Source organism: Cygnus olor, chromosome 7 (genome assembly GCF_009769625.2).
Source record: "Cygnus olor isolate bCygOlo1 chromosome 7, bCygOlo1.pri.v2, whole genome shotgun sequence".
NCBI lineage: Eukaryota > Metazoa > Chordata > Aves > Anseriformes > Anatidae > Cygnus > Cygnus olor.
Window position 1 is genome coordinate 7,637,170 of NC_049175.1, and position 16,705 is coordinate 7,653,874.

Below are 16,705 nucleotides of genomic sequence, written 5' to 3' on the forward strand. Positions count from 1 at the left end.
CTAAAATCACTGACTATTCATACAGATAATAAGCTTAAAAGTTGCAGTAGTGTGTGTACTTTATGTTATGTATGTAAAGCCTTAACCTGAATTCTACTTTTAAGTGACTTAATTCTCTTTATCCTGAGCCTGAGTTACAGGGGGGATATTATGTACTGTAGCAACATAATTATGTACTTACAGCATATAAATATTAGCATTACTTGACTTGCAAATTATGGGTGTGAAGCCTGCATGAGTAACATCTGCAAGAGTTTGTTTGCAGCTGTCTACAATTTTAGTTCAACTTGTTCAGTAACTCACCGTCCAGGTAGTAAGTCTGGGAGCAATGTGTGCCTGTGGTATGCTTACCTACCGGTCCTGCAGGGCTTAGTTCTCCTTATACAGATGAAACTAATTTTGAAGTGCACAAGAACTTTTCGGTTGTGGTGCTCCAAATCTACTCAAGACTAAAGACTTGAAAATAGGGACCATTTTTTTTTTACATGAGATTTCTTGCTTCTGCCCTTCTCACCACAAATTTGGGCTGGAGTCAGCAAATAACAAAAAATCAGTTCTGGAGGAGTACTTAGTACAGTTCTCAGTGGTCTTACGCCATGCCACTAAACAAAAGCTGGAATAAAGCCTTAGAAATGGAGAAGAGAGAAGTAGTCTATCCTCAAACTTAATCTTTTGATTATCCTTAACAAGTTGATGAGTATGTCTGGTATTCTGTGCCAGAGCTATACGCTCAGTTCAGTGTTTCTCTTGTCCAGCATGCCATTTAGGTCCTCTAGAATCCCAAACTAGGTCCTCTGAATCCCAAACAGGTTTTGGGATTGTCCTCTGCTCTTAAACCTTAAATGTATGATCAGGAATGCCCTGTAACATTGTGCTGGTCCATAGTCTGTGGCTATGGGAGGCCAGCCTAGGCAAGGTGAATATGGATTACCTTTGAATATTCCAATGTAAGATTGTAAATAGAGTTACTTATCTTAATTAAAAGATGTGGAAGTCTTTCAGCTTAAGGGAGCAGGGGGAAGACTCTAATCCTGTTGGTACTCTTCAGTGCTGCTAAGACATGGGAAGACTTACTGTGTCATGTGAAGTAGGACAAAGGAGGTATAACGAAAACGAGTTCTCCTTCAATAGACGTGCACCTAAACAGCTTGTGTTGTGTTTTCTCAAATGGGGGACAAGTAGTGTGAAATTTCAAGGTACTAGGTCAGTGCTGTGTCAGGATTTCAGTGGTTCTATGCTCTAGAATAAGGTAACTTTGGAAATTAGTCTTTTGGAATTAACTTCTTAGATTTGGATTTTTTTTTTTTGCACTATTTCAAAATATATTGTAAAACTTTTGAGTATATTTCATAAGACTTCTGTGCTAGTATTGACAGAATTCAGTTCAGTACAAAAGCCTGTCACTTTCCTGAGAGAATAAAACATCTACTTGTTATGATTGGTAACATAAGGAAGTGAGTACTTGCTACGTGGACGGTCTGCATCAGGGATTCATGGGCAAGTGTTCAGATTAAAAACTAACCTGACTTATTAATGACTTGTGATGTCAGTTAAAATTTGTACATTTCTCTTAACTACTCACTCTTGCAATGGCAACTGGATGTTTATAAACAAATTTAAACTACCTTAAGTATTTCTTTCTCTTTTCTTGATATACTTAATTTAAATAAGAAAGTTTTTTAAACTCACATGCTGAGATTTTGCCCCTAGAAAATCTGTTATATGACTGTAAAATACATCTGCCTGATGTACACGGTGAATGGGATGAAGAACGTTACAGCTGTGTGTTTTTTTTCTTGTTATACATTCATTGGATTATGTGGGAAAAGGTATGGAAAAACCTCTTCACTGCTGACACTCTCATAGTGTTTCATTTGTGCCACTTACTCAAGTGCTGGACCATGGGGTTCCCTTTGCAAAGCACTTCCATTGATTTTAATATATAGCGTATTGCTTAAATTATTCCACTAGCATAGAATGCATTAGCTAGGAAAAGTTGATCTTGTTGTGCATTAAAAAATAAAAGAAAATTCTAGGAATGTTTTGGCTGAAAAAGGAGGGGGGGGGGAAGAAACTTGACAGGAGTATTTGATGAAGCTGACTTGGCTGTCCTTTTGCCATACCTGTTCACTCCTGTTCCCTTCTTCCTGTAGTTTCATAAGGTACTGAAGTGAATGTAAGGTACATATTGAACTAACGCAAAGAACTCGTGTGTGTTTAGAAAATAACCCAGTAAAAGGAAGCATTTAACACAAATCCCAGTCTGGTTCACAAGGAGACTGTGGACAATTGTATCTGCTCAGTTAAGGGAACCAAAGAAGAGGAATTAAGTCATCTTAACCTGGTTAAGTCAACATTGCAACTGAGAAATGCTCACTAAACACAGCCGGCGTTAGGAGGATTACATGCATTACTTTGATCAAGTGGCATTAATAGAGTTAGGCATGACAGTAATGTTGAATACATGAATGAAATTATTGCTGAATTCAGATGTGGCTTAGCCCAAAGACTGCTTCTGAACTCTGTGGCCAAGATAGACCTGGTTTAGTCATAACCCTCTAGACACACTTCATGTTTTATTTGAGTTTTAGGAGTAAGTGCTGTGTTTTGCTACAGCAGGATACAGAAACTTGTGTGAATTTTCAAAGCGTGTTTTTTGGATTGATCAATTGGAAGGGTGTGTCAAATCACTGCTGTTTGAAGAGCACAAATTTCCAGGTAAATTGGCTATCTTAGTGAGTGCTGAGCCAGTGAAAAATATTTTTTCTCCTTGCATGACTTCAGTGTGATTTGCAAATAGCAGGTAGCTTGTTATTTAATCGCATCTTTCTTGTGCTGTGAGCAGTTTTTTTTTTCTGAGTAGGTTTTTATCGAGTTCTTCCATATTTCTATTATAAATTTTAGGCACTGTGAGAAATGGTCAGTCCTTGAAAATAAAACTTACATGTGATCCTGTTGTTCCTGATAGGAGTTGTGGTAATGCAAGTTTCAGCGTATAACCTACAAGATATTTTACAGGCGGATGTGAGCTTTTTCCCTTGGTGCTTTATGCTGACTAGAAGCTATAAATACCAGCTTGAAAGAAATGCTGCGTCTAGGTTTACTTGCAGTCCAACATGAAATGCTTCTATCTGATCTTTGTAAGAATTTTGAAATTGAATAAGTAAAAAACCACGTGTGTCTCTGGGTTTGACTAATTAATCTTACGGCTCACAAGGCAATGACGTGTGTGGGAGGGCAGAGAAACTCTGTGGTGAGCTGTAGTTTTCCACTGAGCTTGTGTGATACTTTACGGTAGATGTTTATTGAAGATATCCTGCAAGTAACATTTATTTTTGCTTGCTTGCAAATGAATCTGCATTTCCCCAATCCAAATCTTTTTTTAAAGATCTCTTTTAGATTTGATATTTAATATATGTGAAAATTAAATGCTACAGCCTTAGTAGGTTTTGGTTAATTATTTTTCCATAGCTTAATTTAAGTGAATAGTCTTTGATAAACAGCAGTGGAAATGTAATTCTAAAGTTGTGCTACATCAGTCGTAACCCTTTCCATAAATTTAACCATAGGGTCAGAGTAGACTGGTCAGAACTAATTCTAAAAACAACTGCTTATGCTTGATTTGCATAACCATTAGAAAAAAGAGTATCTCACCAGAAGGATGAACAGTTATAGCAGGGCACTTTTTGGGTGATTTTTAAATAGCTGATGCTAAACACATTGAACTGTTTTTCTGCATCCTAATTTAGAATGTCAAAATAACATTTTTTTTTAACATTTTTTAACAGGAAAGATTATTAGTTGACATTTGCTATTTTGACTCTGTTGAGGAGTTGAGCTGAATTTTGACAATCAAAATATTCTGTAGAACGCCTGGCTTCGATCAGCGTGGCGTTAAGCCAGCAGTCTGTTTCATCAGCAGTTTGACAAACAGCAGTAGTCGGATCTGACAACCTGTGACAGCATGTTGCTGCTTCTGCAGTAAATTCCTTTCATTTACTGGCCGGTGCTTCTGGCAGATGGTCTGCCCAGTCCTGAGCCTGAACTGTTTTTGTGGGTTTTCTGTTTTGTCCAGAAACTATTAGTTGCAATGATGAATGACTGATGAGCTGTTCTAAGTGCTAAGCAATGATAAACAGTTTGTGTACTTCAAGCAACTTCTATATTGCTGAAACAAAAATGAATTTAGTAAAGTAAAAGACAACAAAAAAAAATGTGCTTCTAAAACAATTCATTAAAACCAAAGTTTCATATCAATATGGCTATTTCAGTAAACCTTTGAAAAACCAGATTCTGTGCTAAGCATGTGTTTCGTACTGACTTCCTACTGCTTATTATTAACATTTTTCTTATGTTATTGCTGTAAGTAGACCAAGACTCCTGCCCAGCCACCCCACTTCTCCCGTGCAGTGTCAAGGAAGGGGTTACCAGCTGAGGCATGGCTTTGGCTCTGAGAAAAGTGGGGGTGCTAAGTGCAGCGTGAAGGTAACAGGCCAAGTCCTCAAACAGGGATGAGGAGCAAATGTGGGAGTTGTGTGGGAATCCCTTTCCCCTTGTGTGTACTTCACACTTTTAAGGAATATCAGCTTGAGTGGAAGCTGTATTTTATACTTCCAGCTCCTACTGTTACTAACTCTCCTTAGCCAAGAAGCAAAGATCGTTTATTTTGAAACCAGATTCTCTTGCATTTTTACATTGTGTGTGTGTCCCCTCCCTCCCCCCAGTTGTAATTAACTGTGTTTTAGTAAATTAGGCATTACAGGATAACTGTAGGATAAATTAAATGCTTTGCTACACAAGGCTTCAGTCCTGTGAGTTCTAAAATGCCAAAAACGCTGTAAGAGAGCGAAACATAGCAGTTTCATTTGCCAGTGGGAGCTTAACTTATATGTGGATGAATATGCAAAATTGTTCTCACAGCTCCCGTACACTGTATGAGCATGGTTGGTTCACTCAGCTCTCTTGGGCCTTTATTTACATTAGGTAACAGTGCAACACAACATGAGCAAACCTTGAGTGTGAAACAGTTCGTGCTGAGGGCCCAGCATCGTGTGTGTCTGTCTGTCCGTAGCAATAAAGTGGGCAGAAATTTTGTGTAACAGCGTTTGCAAGGATGTGTTTGTCAGTAAATGTGGCAGTACGGATGCTTGCTGGCTGATAGCTTTTCTCTTCTCTTGATTTGAGGTGATGTGTCTAACCTGTTGTACCCTGTCCCTTTTAATTAGAATTACCGTAGGTTTCAGGCCACGTTGGTAACAAGAACCATATGGCTTCTGCTTCCGAGCTGACCAGCTTTGATGACACTCGGTGTAAGCAGCGTACAGAACACCATTATTTCATTCTGTTAAAGAATGAGTCATGTTGATCAAGCTATCCTGTTTCTTCGAGTTAATTATCATGTTGCACTTCAATGTTTGACCCATCTTGTTGTGTCCTGTAGGCTTCCTTTTGAGCTATGAGGAAGAGAAAACATTTTGCACTTCTTCAGAAATCTGACGCAAAGAAAGCTTCAGTGCCATTTATTTCTGCCGATGGTACTCTTAAACCTTGTCTGATGACCAGCTTGTAGTTGTTCAGCCATGTGCGCACACAACGTTTGTGTACGGCATGTTTGTAGGGAGAATAGTGATTAACAAAGAGGAGGGATACAGATAAGATGGAGAAAAGGGAAGAAACGCTTTGGGTAGCCTGTAGTAGACTGGCTCTTGCACTTGTTCCGTGGGATCTTTTTTCTTCCATTTCTTTCAGCCTCTGCAGAACCACAAAGCGCACACAGTCCAAGTGGTCACTGTTCTGTGTTTTAATTCAAAGGCATATGTATGGATCATATAGACTGTTTCTCTAGAAAACTGTTTTCAGAGATTGTGAAGTCTGTGTGGCAAGCGAGTCTCCAGAACCATTCAAATTAGTGGGATCTGTTTGAAGTGTTACTCCACTTGAAGTAAGTAAAAATGTTCAGAATTTGCTTCACTTAAGAATCATCAGATCATCTTTCCAAATATGATTAGCACATAACACCGAAGTAACTAATGGATGTTTTTTTTATAGAGACATAAGAGAAAATATTGAGGAAAACATTAAAGGAGATTGTTATTATTAAAAAAACATCAATATTTAATAATAATAAAGGAGCTTTTTCCCATTGTAGTGCAGTTTTTTTATGTAAACATGAAAAAGGATTTTCAATAATGTAGCACAAGTAGAAGAATTGGATATAGCAATATTGTAGGCTGTCATATCAGTGCTTTGGAATACTGTAAAGGAACACTGTGTCTAGATGTTGAAAATGTTTTTACAGCCCGGCTCAAAACAGATTTTATATGAGGCAATCTGAAGATAAATGTATGCTTTGAAAGAGTGATTGAAAATGACGGGACTCTCTCGTGACACTGGTCTTTACTAAGAGGTGTCCACAGAGCTATTAGCAGTAACTTGGGAATTTTGCATTCATGTGTTGAAAAACAACAGCTGCTCTGTCCCTGTGAACAAAAGAGCTTACTTCTTTCCTGAAATGACACACCAAAAGCTAAGATACCGATTCTAGCTGTATAGATGTTTCTGTAGATAGTGTTAAAGCAAACCTAATTTTGTTTGTTATTCTAAATGGTATAGCAGCTCATGATTAAGTGGTCTGTGGGACCCAGAGGTGATTTATTGGCACTAATCTGTTGCTCTGATCCAAATAATGGAGATGCGATTCACATTAAGAACACTGAGTAAATGGCTGGGTTCTGTTTTGCTTCTTGTTTTTAACTACTGTTTGAACCTGCTGTCTTATCTGAAGTCTAGATTAACTTTTCTGTCTTACATACACATGGCTGAGACTGTGCTGAATTGATACCCCATCTTCCTGTTTTGAAGCGTAATTTATTTTTCTTTGCTCTGAATGGATGTTCATTCCTTTCCTTTTTCAAAAGAAACAGTCCCTTATGAGTAGTTTTCTTGCATAACATATTTGTTATATTTTTTCCTCCTCAAAACAAGACATTCAGGGGAGAGTAGTGCTCTTAATGACTATGAATCCGTAGTGATAAATAAGAAAATACTTAGATTTATTTGGCTTTTTTTGTAGTTTTGACAAGCATCTGGTATGTGGTTGTCTTGAATGCCCTTCAAATATAAATAATGCATTTATCAGGATATCTATTAAAAATGCGTGTTTTTTCCCACTGTCTTCTACCTTGGAAAGCATTCTTGCCTGCAAATAGCTGCTGTCTTTCTTGTTTTGCTAGTATTTTCAGAATGACTCATGTCCCTGGCTCTTACTTTCTGCTATTCTTACATCCGTGAATGGCAGGCAGTGCCGCATCAATATGTGCAGTGTGCCAACTCTTGAAATTTCGGCTTTGGAGCTTTCAGGGATGAGAGGTTAAGCATGACCCATAGTTTATGCTCTTTGGAGATGATCTTTATAAAATTGACAACCCCATGCATTTTGTAAAAATCCCTGGCATTAGTTATGGTTTTGCATCCCAGCTCACCCCTCAGAGCCACGTGCAGAGTCCCATGGTATAATATACTCTTTACACCATCACAGGAATATTTGCACTCTTTCAGATATCTATTTGTGTGTAAACAGCTGTCAGTGCTCTACATATGAAAAGGGAAACTCTCTGCTAATCAGCAGAAGCTCTTAGAGCTGATTAATATTGCAGAGCTTATTTGCCTTAAGAACACAGAATTCAAAGGAGCGATGTACATCCACTTGCATCTCTTCGAAGTTAATCTTGAGAGGAGGAATTCTGGAAGACAAGTCTGCGTTATTTGAATAATTGCAAGGTTGTCTTGTCTTTAAGAGAGACAGTTTCTTAAGTTACTCCTCCTTACATACTGATGTTGCATCTTCAGAGAAGCTTGTTATCACAAGCATTTGAGCTGCTATTTTTTTGTGCGTATGATCAAGTCTCTGAAAACTGTTCACCAGGGTTCATTTGATCTTTTCTGTGTTACTTTTCCTGGCTACAGTAATCTAAAGCAAGCCTATACAGTGCTTACTGATGGGTTGGTATTGGTGCTGTGTCTTTGCAATTGTTTTGAAAATTCATCTTTGTGTGTTGAAAGGGAAAATGTTGAAGTTGCTCTAAGAAGTGGGTGTAAAGGAGGGATATATTTATGTCCAAATCTGTGTGAGTGTGAGAGGCTCCAAGATATCTGCATAATTTATTAGAAAAGATTTCTAGAAAATTCTGTTCTAGAAAATATTTCTTCGGAAAGAAAGTGGGTTTTCTGCAGGTGTTTGTGGTGGCTGAGTTGTTAGTGTGAGACAGGATGCAGCTGACTGGGGAGGCATGGGATCACAGGTGAAATTACTTGGATCTAGAAGTGTGAGGTAGTACTAGGGAGAGGGGCTAAAACTCATCTTCCATGGAGTTTTTATTTTTAAGTAATTACCATTTTCAGTTACAGTTTGGGTTCTGTTAAAAAGGTAACTTTTAAATGAAGACCGTCATTTCTAGAAGCAGATGTTTATTGCTGGCATTACTTGATTTCTCACATAAAATTCAGATTTCTTCTATATTGTGTTGCTTGTGCCAAAGCAAGTTGCAAAATGCTATGTCACAAAACACTGGGATGTTCCAAATTTTGATTTTTAGAAAGGGGTTAAAGAAAATCATGGTAGGAAAGCTCATTTCAACCCCAAGGCTGCCAACACTTCTGACTGGCAGTGGGCAAGGGCTGGGCCCGACTGCCGCTTGAGCACATGAGGCGAGATGAGCCTTGTGAGGTGAGGTGATCCTCGCGCGATGAGCCTCGTGTGGCTGCGCTGCCCCTGCGCCTGCTGAGGGCAGAGCTGGGTTTGTCACAGGGCTCAGGGTGTGAGGAAACCAGAAGCGCAGGCAGGTGGGGTGCAGGCAAAGGCCTGATACAGCAGGTGAGCACATATGGCGTGCTCTTCCCCGAGCTTCATAAAACCAGGAGTCGTGCAGCAGCAGTGGAGCCTGCCTCAGTCCGTGCCACTGTCATTTGTATGTCAGGCTATGAGGTGGGCATGAGTCCAGGAGACTGTTCTGCCCAGCCTCACGAGTGGGCTGCATCTCCCTGCCACGTCCCCGCTGGGTGCTGAGCCCCACACTGCTGCGGAAGGGGCCTGAGAAGCTTCTGTGCTGTGTGTAGCTGCTGGACAGCAAACTGAGGAATACTGCTGTGTTTGTATCCCTTAAGCAGGGCTAGAATAATGTTTGAGGTTATATCTGAATTTGAGGCCAGTAGGAAGGAGCATCCTGTGTTAACAGGACCTTGGCAGCTGTAATGCATTACACTGTTGTCAGAATTGCAGTAGTTAAGCTTCCCTGCAAAGTTAATAAGAATCCTACATGATATTTTCACCAGCAGTCATACTAAGCTGAACTGGATACTAAATACACTTTGTACTTCCTTGCTGGTTATTTGATAGTGTGTTATTTTTTTTGAATTACCCCTTATATCATAGAATCATAGAATATCCCGAGTTGGAAGGGACCCACAAGGATCGTCGAGTCCAACTCCTGGCTCCACACAGGTCTACCCAAAAATCAGAATTCAGACCATGTGACTGAGAGCACAGTCCAAACGCTTCTTAAATTCTGACAGGCTTGGTGCTGTGACTGCGTCCCTGGGGAGCCCATTCCAGTGCAGGACAGCCCTCTCGGTGAAGAACCTCTTCCTGATGTCCAGCCTGAACCTCCCCTGTTGCAGCTTGATCAGGATAAGGTGCCCAGAAACTTGCACCCTCTTTGCCCCAATATAAAGCATGCACTGAGATACTCTTCACAACTGTTCCACAGATTAAATAAAGTGAATATATAGAAAACATTCAGTGCTTCATTGCCATTACAGACGTTTCTGAAGCATTGTATCTTTCTTGATTTAAGAAAGCATCTTTATTACTAAGTTCTCTCATTTGTTCACCACAAACCCTTATTCAAGTTCATGGCAAGAACTTGTTAATCAGAAATGTATAGGGGATAATACCTATGTCTTAACCACTGTGTCAACAGTCAACTATTTTCAAATGGGGATCTATACAGCACCATTTTCCTGGTTTTGTGCAGACATCTCCTCTCAGAACTGTAGCAGCATGAACTGTTTTAAGTTTCTCAGTTTAACTCTTTGAGCCTGGTGCGATTGTCAGGAAATGGTGTCAATTAGTGCTTCTACTACTTGGGAAAGTTCAAAATTTGAAACTGTTGCAAAAACTTCATTTTGTTATTGCTGTCTGTGACTGTTGTGGCTAAGAGTGGCTGCTGAGACTTCCTATATCCATCACCTCAAAGTGTCTTGTTTCAAAGAGCTGCTTTGGAAAACAGATAAAACTGCTAAAACAATTGTATACTTGCTGATGTTTGGTATGTGAGCTCTGCTTTTAAAAAAAAATAAAAAATCAACTGAGGTAAGTTTCTTAGGACCACAACAAAGTACAGCGTAGGAGGAAAAGAGCCTTTTCTCTTGCTTGGAGACTGAAATGATTTAGGGCTTGACAGATCTTTTGGGCTCTGAGAAACTCAGCTGAGATTTTCATTCTTCTAGTATTCTTCCAGGTTTTGTTAGTCAGGCCTTTCTCTTCTTGTAAAGAATGGAAGGATGTAGCACAACGGAGTTTTAACAGTAATGTAGAAACTCCCGAGTTACAAAATCTGCTTACCAGCTCTTGAAATGCTAAAGCTTTGTTACACTTCATAAGGTGGTGTGAGGTCCATAGATGATTCTGCTAGGTTTGCTACACATAGCCCACATTTTGACAGAATGATTTTTAGTGCCCAACTTCTAAAAATATTTTTCCACATTTAAAATACTGTATAGGAGCATGTGAGAAGTTAATGTAATTAAATAATTTATGCAATATTGGAAAATAGTGGAAAATTATAATGGCATTAGTCTGAAATATTTTATGCAATTAGACTGGTAAACTCATGTGCTAGAAGTACAATTCTATCTTAGCTTCCTCAAAGACTTAATTGTATTTCCCCCAAATTGCAGGACAGTAAGTTTTGCTACATCTTTGATTTGTCTTGATGCATCTTTGGGCAGGAAAAATAAGCTTAAATTATTAATATGGATAAAGGTATTTTATTTCAGTATTTTTGGTTCTTCCAAGCATCAAAATCTAGGTTGATTTTGCATTTTGATTCCAAACTATTCATAATTTCTACTGATGTGGTGTTTACTGTCAGTTTTTTTCTCAGTAGATGTTTTTGTCTTTAGGAATGTTGCAGACCTTTTGTATTTGAATAAATTTTAAAAGGAAAAAAATCTGAAATATTTTAGCCATTTGTTTTTTGCCATTTGTAAGGGTCCACATGTATGTAAACCCATAAGATGCTTCAAAGCCTTTCAGATTTTCTGATATGTACTGTATTGACAATTTGAATGAAAACTTGTGTTGCTAAGATGAGAGAAAGGAAAGAATGAAGCTCATTTTACATTTTACTTTGTCTCTTTTCTTGGTATAGCCATTTTTGAAGTATATAGTGCCTACAAAGAAATTTGCATAAAAATAAATATCTTGATTTTTATCTTGTAGTCTCCCACAAAAGCTGTATATAATGCTAGACACTGGAACCAGCCGGAATCAGAGGCTCTGCCAGCACCACCAGTTTTGAAAACTCCCAGTGTCCCAGTAAGTAGACTGTTTATTTTTTCTCAAGTTTAGTGAATCTCCCTTTAAGATTGCCTGGTATTCTTTGGAACCAATGGAAGTTACTGATAGTTGGTAATGTCACAGTGATTCAGAATCAAGTCCACTTTGTGATGTGAGACACTGGGTATTTGAAAGAAAAGGAAATTGTAGTGGAAATACTCTACAATGGTATTTTCCATATAATTTTAATTTGTGGATACCTAAAAAATACTCAGAATTGTGTTCCCTAGCCTGCTGAAGTTAAGCTTTCTAACAGTGGACCTCATTTCATCTCCTGTGAGAACCCGAGGAATTAACTTGCTAATACCCATAAAAATCAGCAATCTGTAGGTCAAAAAGAAAAAATCTACAGAGAGATTTCATTTATTTTACCTTTTATAGTGGAGTAAAATTTTGTTAATATCTGACTAGAGCCTTTAGCAGTATAGGAGAAATGAAATGTTCTTTATATACGTAGAAAGACCAATATTAACATATCAGATATAAACATGTATACAAGGTGTTAACAAGAGATGAAAACAATTCTTAAAAAAAAATCTTCAAAAAACAGTGTTTGTTCAGAGCTTCAAGGTAATGATTTTTGGATTGTTTTTAAAGAATCTCTGAGAATCCAGGGTCTTGGACTTACGTACATGTAAAAGCTGTTACGGATTATGCTAGGAGGACATTGTATATTGTCAGCAAATTTCACTTAATTTGCCATGTTACTTGCATGAGAACAGAAATCAGAATGCAGTTATTCTAGCACTGATGTGTCTTCAGCTTTTGTTGTCACCTGTTTGGGTTTTGTTTTTTATTTCTACCTTTGTGTGCTTTGTTCTGATAATAGCTCTTTATGTTTTTTGCTCTGTGTTTTTTTTTTTGCTGTCCTTACTTTATTCAGAACGGCCTTCCTTCAACGTTAACTGCACTGCCTGGAAAACACAGATGACTCATTAAAGTAACTATTAGCAGTAGTATTTGAGAAGAGCAGAATTTTCAGCACTGGGTTTTTCCTTTTAAAAAAAAAAAAAAAGAAAAAGAAAAAGACCCTAAACTCCCTGCTCAATTTGAAGTGTGTGCATTTGAACTGAAGCTTTAATTGCTCACTGAACCTTTGTATTGGTACTGACTTTTATGAAATACTCTGCTAGATAACTTTAAGGCAGATTTTGTCTGAGTCTTCTCAGACAGTCTTTGAATATATCCTCTTCAGATTAGTAGAATGTCTGGATCATCCGTATTCAAACAAGACATTTTATCTTTTGTCAAACTTCCACTTTGGAACCAGCAATATATTAATTCAGTAATATGGTAGAGGTTTGACTGAACAAACTAGTTAGGGAACCTGTTTGTGGGTTTTCCTGGTGGTGGGGTGATGTGTACCTGAAGTTACTTCAGTCACATTTTTTTAACATTGATTTCTGTGTCTGATCAAGATTTAAGAGTAATGAGGAATGAGCCATGTTCCAAATGTTCAGCAGGAATTACTGCACAGATCATCCTGCCTCTTCAATTTCCGTACATACTTGTTAGCTGAAGATACAGATAAATTTGTTTTCAATTTATGGTGAGAAACTATAACATGCAAACTGCGTATGCCAAATATTCTTCCTTATGGCCTCTCCAAAGTCTCTTAGAATTTTCTTTGAAGGGGAAGCCTTTAACCAAGACTTGGGTGAGATCATTACCCTTCGGTGGATCTACTGCTTTCATAAACTAAGACCAGAGTCCTCCATTAAGTGCTCTAAGCCAGCTTTTCAGGGTGGTTTATTATCTTTTTGCCACCAGAGCAAATATTGAAGTGCTGCACACTGATAGAGGCAGTGTTTAATGAATACTGTGTTAATATACCAGGTTGTTTTGGCTTCTATCTTAATTTTGACTGCTAATATACAATGTACAGCAAGAAGGCTTTCTTCTCTAATATCCCCTGTAGTGCGTAACAGTTGATGCGTATTCTGTGCCTGCTTTCAGTTCTTTCCTACCTGTTGTATCTTCTAAATAGGTTTTGCTGTAGTTTCTGCTGTAGTATGCTGTTTCTAAAAAATAAAAAATACTAGTAACACAAATATGTATAAGGCCAGTGTATGGAAAATACCTATTTGAGGCTTTCACCATGCTTTCCTTACTTGTGTGAGAATTATGGTACTACAAAAATGATGTTGGTAGTCTTCTACCTGCAGACAAAATACACTTTGGAGTGTCACGTTGGTGAGGTTAGTTTCTGATAGCTATACCCAGAGTACAACAGTGTGGTAGCCTCCAGTAGTTAAAAATGAGAGCAGTAGACACAGATTTCAGCTCAAGATTTGTTGAGACAATGATTCCTCAGTGCTGTGATCGTATGCAGACCATTGGGCTTAATGATGGTTCAGTATAGCCACCAATTCAATCCTGGAAGCTCCAGTTTGAGGGGGTAAGATACCTGTAACTATCAACAAATACTTGTTTTGCAACCGTCAAATTTGTTGCTTTACTTACCCTTAAAGAACCACTGTAAAGGATCCTTTTTTTTTCAGTTTCAGAATTCACTGGAGTATTTCTGACTACTTAGAACTGTTTTTTTAACTTAAAAATGCATGTACTTTCTGACACTGTTAATTTTTTTTAAGAGTAGGTACATTATCACACAGCTTAGGCAAATCTTAGCAGTGTAAGGCAAGGACTAAATAGTCCCAAAATGTGAGTTTAACAATTGCACACCTGTACTGTTTCCTGATGTATTCAGTGTATGTTTACATGCTCAAAACATCTGCCCATTTTAGCACTTTCTTATTAATAGGTAAGGCTATCTTCAAAGGAGGCAATTCATAAAGATGATGGAGTTTTTAAGGCTCCTGCACCACCTCCCAAAGTGATTAAAACTGTGACAATACCTACTCAGCCCTATCAAGAGATAGTAACTGCATTGAAATGTAGGAAAGAAGACAAAGAAGTAAGTATTCTTAACAAATTTTTAAGATAAAGAATTTTTGGTAATTCTAAGTACTGAAGGAACAGTGTCAAAATGAAATTTGGCTTTTCTATTAAAGATAATATTTTTTTTATCTAAACAGTTGAACGGCCTTCCTTGACTTCTTAATGTTTCCTTGCACTCGAAACTGAATAGATTTAAAACTGTACTTGTTAAGGTTATAATCAATCCCAAGAGCAACTTACCTAGGTCAAAATATTTGTCTCTTCCAGTTATACACTGTTGTTCAGCATGTAAAGCACTTCAATGATGTAGTGGAATTTGGTGAAAATCAAGAGTTCACAGATGATATTGAGTACTTGCTAAGTGGATTGAAGAGCAATCAGCCCCTAAACACACGTTGCCTTAGGTAAGATATCTTAATATAAAACACTGAACTTATTTTTAAAAGAAAAATTGAATTAAATACCCATTAAAGAACCGGCCAAACTTAGAAATGTCATTTGGTAGTTAGTTACCCAGCACTTCCACTGTAAAGTGTAATATTTGAAAATAATCTTGAAGATGACAGGCTGTGACTAATCAAAAGTAGTATGAAGGAGATGAAAAGATGAAATAGAAAACTGCACAGTAAGATGCATCTTCAAAACCTGTTTGCCTTACTATAAATTAAAAAAAAAAAACAACTCTGTTCAGTGTGATTTTTGAGTTGTATACTATGTTTAAAGAAAACATCAATTCTAAAATAAAATCTGAAAGATTATAAAGTGTGCTGACTGTAATATAGAACTAATCTATGGTGATATGCTAAACTCTCCAACTGTCTTGTCTTCATTCTTTGGTGAGAAGTAACGTAGCTATCATCCACTGGAACCATCGTGGCATCAGTATTAGCTGATAGCTTTCCTAAGTTGTCTGGAGTACTCATTGCACTTTTAATGTTCCAGTTGCACACTGTCATGAAATTGGTATAAAAAATGTTACAGTTGGGCTTAGAAAAAGTTTATTTGTGCTGTAATACTAGGTTCCATTGTCTGGACATAAAGTTAATTAGTTCTGTACCCACGTAATTTATTATCTTCTGTTTTGACACTTGCGAATTTCCTCTCTGTTTACCACAGATAAAATGCTAGAGAAAGGAAAAACTTGAAGCCTAAGACGCAAGTGTTAAGGATGCTTAGTGATTTGGCTGTGGATGATAAAAAGCTTAATGATTTCAGGAGAGTTACTATAAAAACAACTTATTCTTCACATTCCTCAAAAAAAAATAGTTATGTTGCTTTAGTATAAACTCAAGAAATCTGTTATCCTGTTTGCATTTATGTTCTGAAAATAAATTAATACTGTCATGACGAGTCACGAATATTTTTCACGTTGAGTGTATTTTCCACATTACACTACCTCATATGGCAAGCTTCCTAAGACCTTAAACCAACTTCTAACTTCCCAAAATTTTATTGTGTGGTGTAACTTACATAAACACCACAATATTTTTTTCTTTCAGTTAACAAATGGAAAGGAAGTCATTTTTGTAAATAAAATCAATGTGTAAGGATAGCAGCAGATGTAAAAGAGTCAGAAGCTGATAGATGAGCTCTAACTGGTGCTGCTGTGATAGGAGACAAAAAGGCCTAATTGTTTTTAAAACACTATACCATATGAATCTCATATTGTTTCCTTGGTAGTCACGGATGACTTGATTCCAGTATAACTCCCATGTTACTCTACATTTTAAAAGCAATATATTGCTAATTGTCCATGTGTTGGGCTGTGCTGGGAACGACAAGACAAAATTCTAACAAAGATAGGGGAGAAACGTCCATTTTGAAAAATAGAACTGTTATCATTGATAAGACTACTGCATTAACTTCAGATTTTTCCTCATATTAGTAGTGTTTTTCATCAACTATAAATGCAGAAATATTAAGTATTTTCTAGCAAAAGTAGTGTCAGACATGAGCACGACTAATCAATCAATTAAATAGATAACTAATAGATTGTGATGGAAGCTCATGTTCATAATTTCTGTTCATGTCTGAATCCATACAGAGCTCTCCTGTGCCTCTAAATCGGTTTCATGTTTGATCCATTAATATTTCATTTTCAATATAACTATTTCAAATTATTTCAAGTTTTCTTTGAAAGAAGCAAGTTCAGGGAATGCTTTCAAATCCTGTTCTTGGCCAACATTT

General features: G+C 37.5%; 1 protein-coding gene across 1 annotated transcript in view; it reads left to right on the plus strand.

Moving 5' to 3' along the window:
- The window catches only part of WAPL (WAPL cohesin release factor), a 71,563-nt gene that overhangs the window by 32,588 nt on the left and 22,270 nt on the right, over positions 1-16,705 (plus strand). Inside the window, 3 exon segments of the mRNA XM_040563330.1 lie at positions 11,501-11,596; positions 14,382-14,534; positions 14,786-14,922. Coding sequence (XP_040419264.1) covers positions 11,501-11,596; positions 14,382-14,534; positions 14,786-14,922 — 386 coding nt within the window.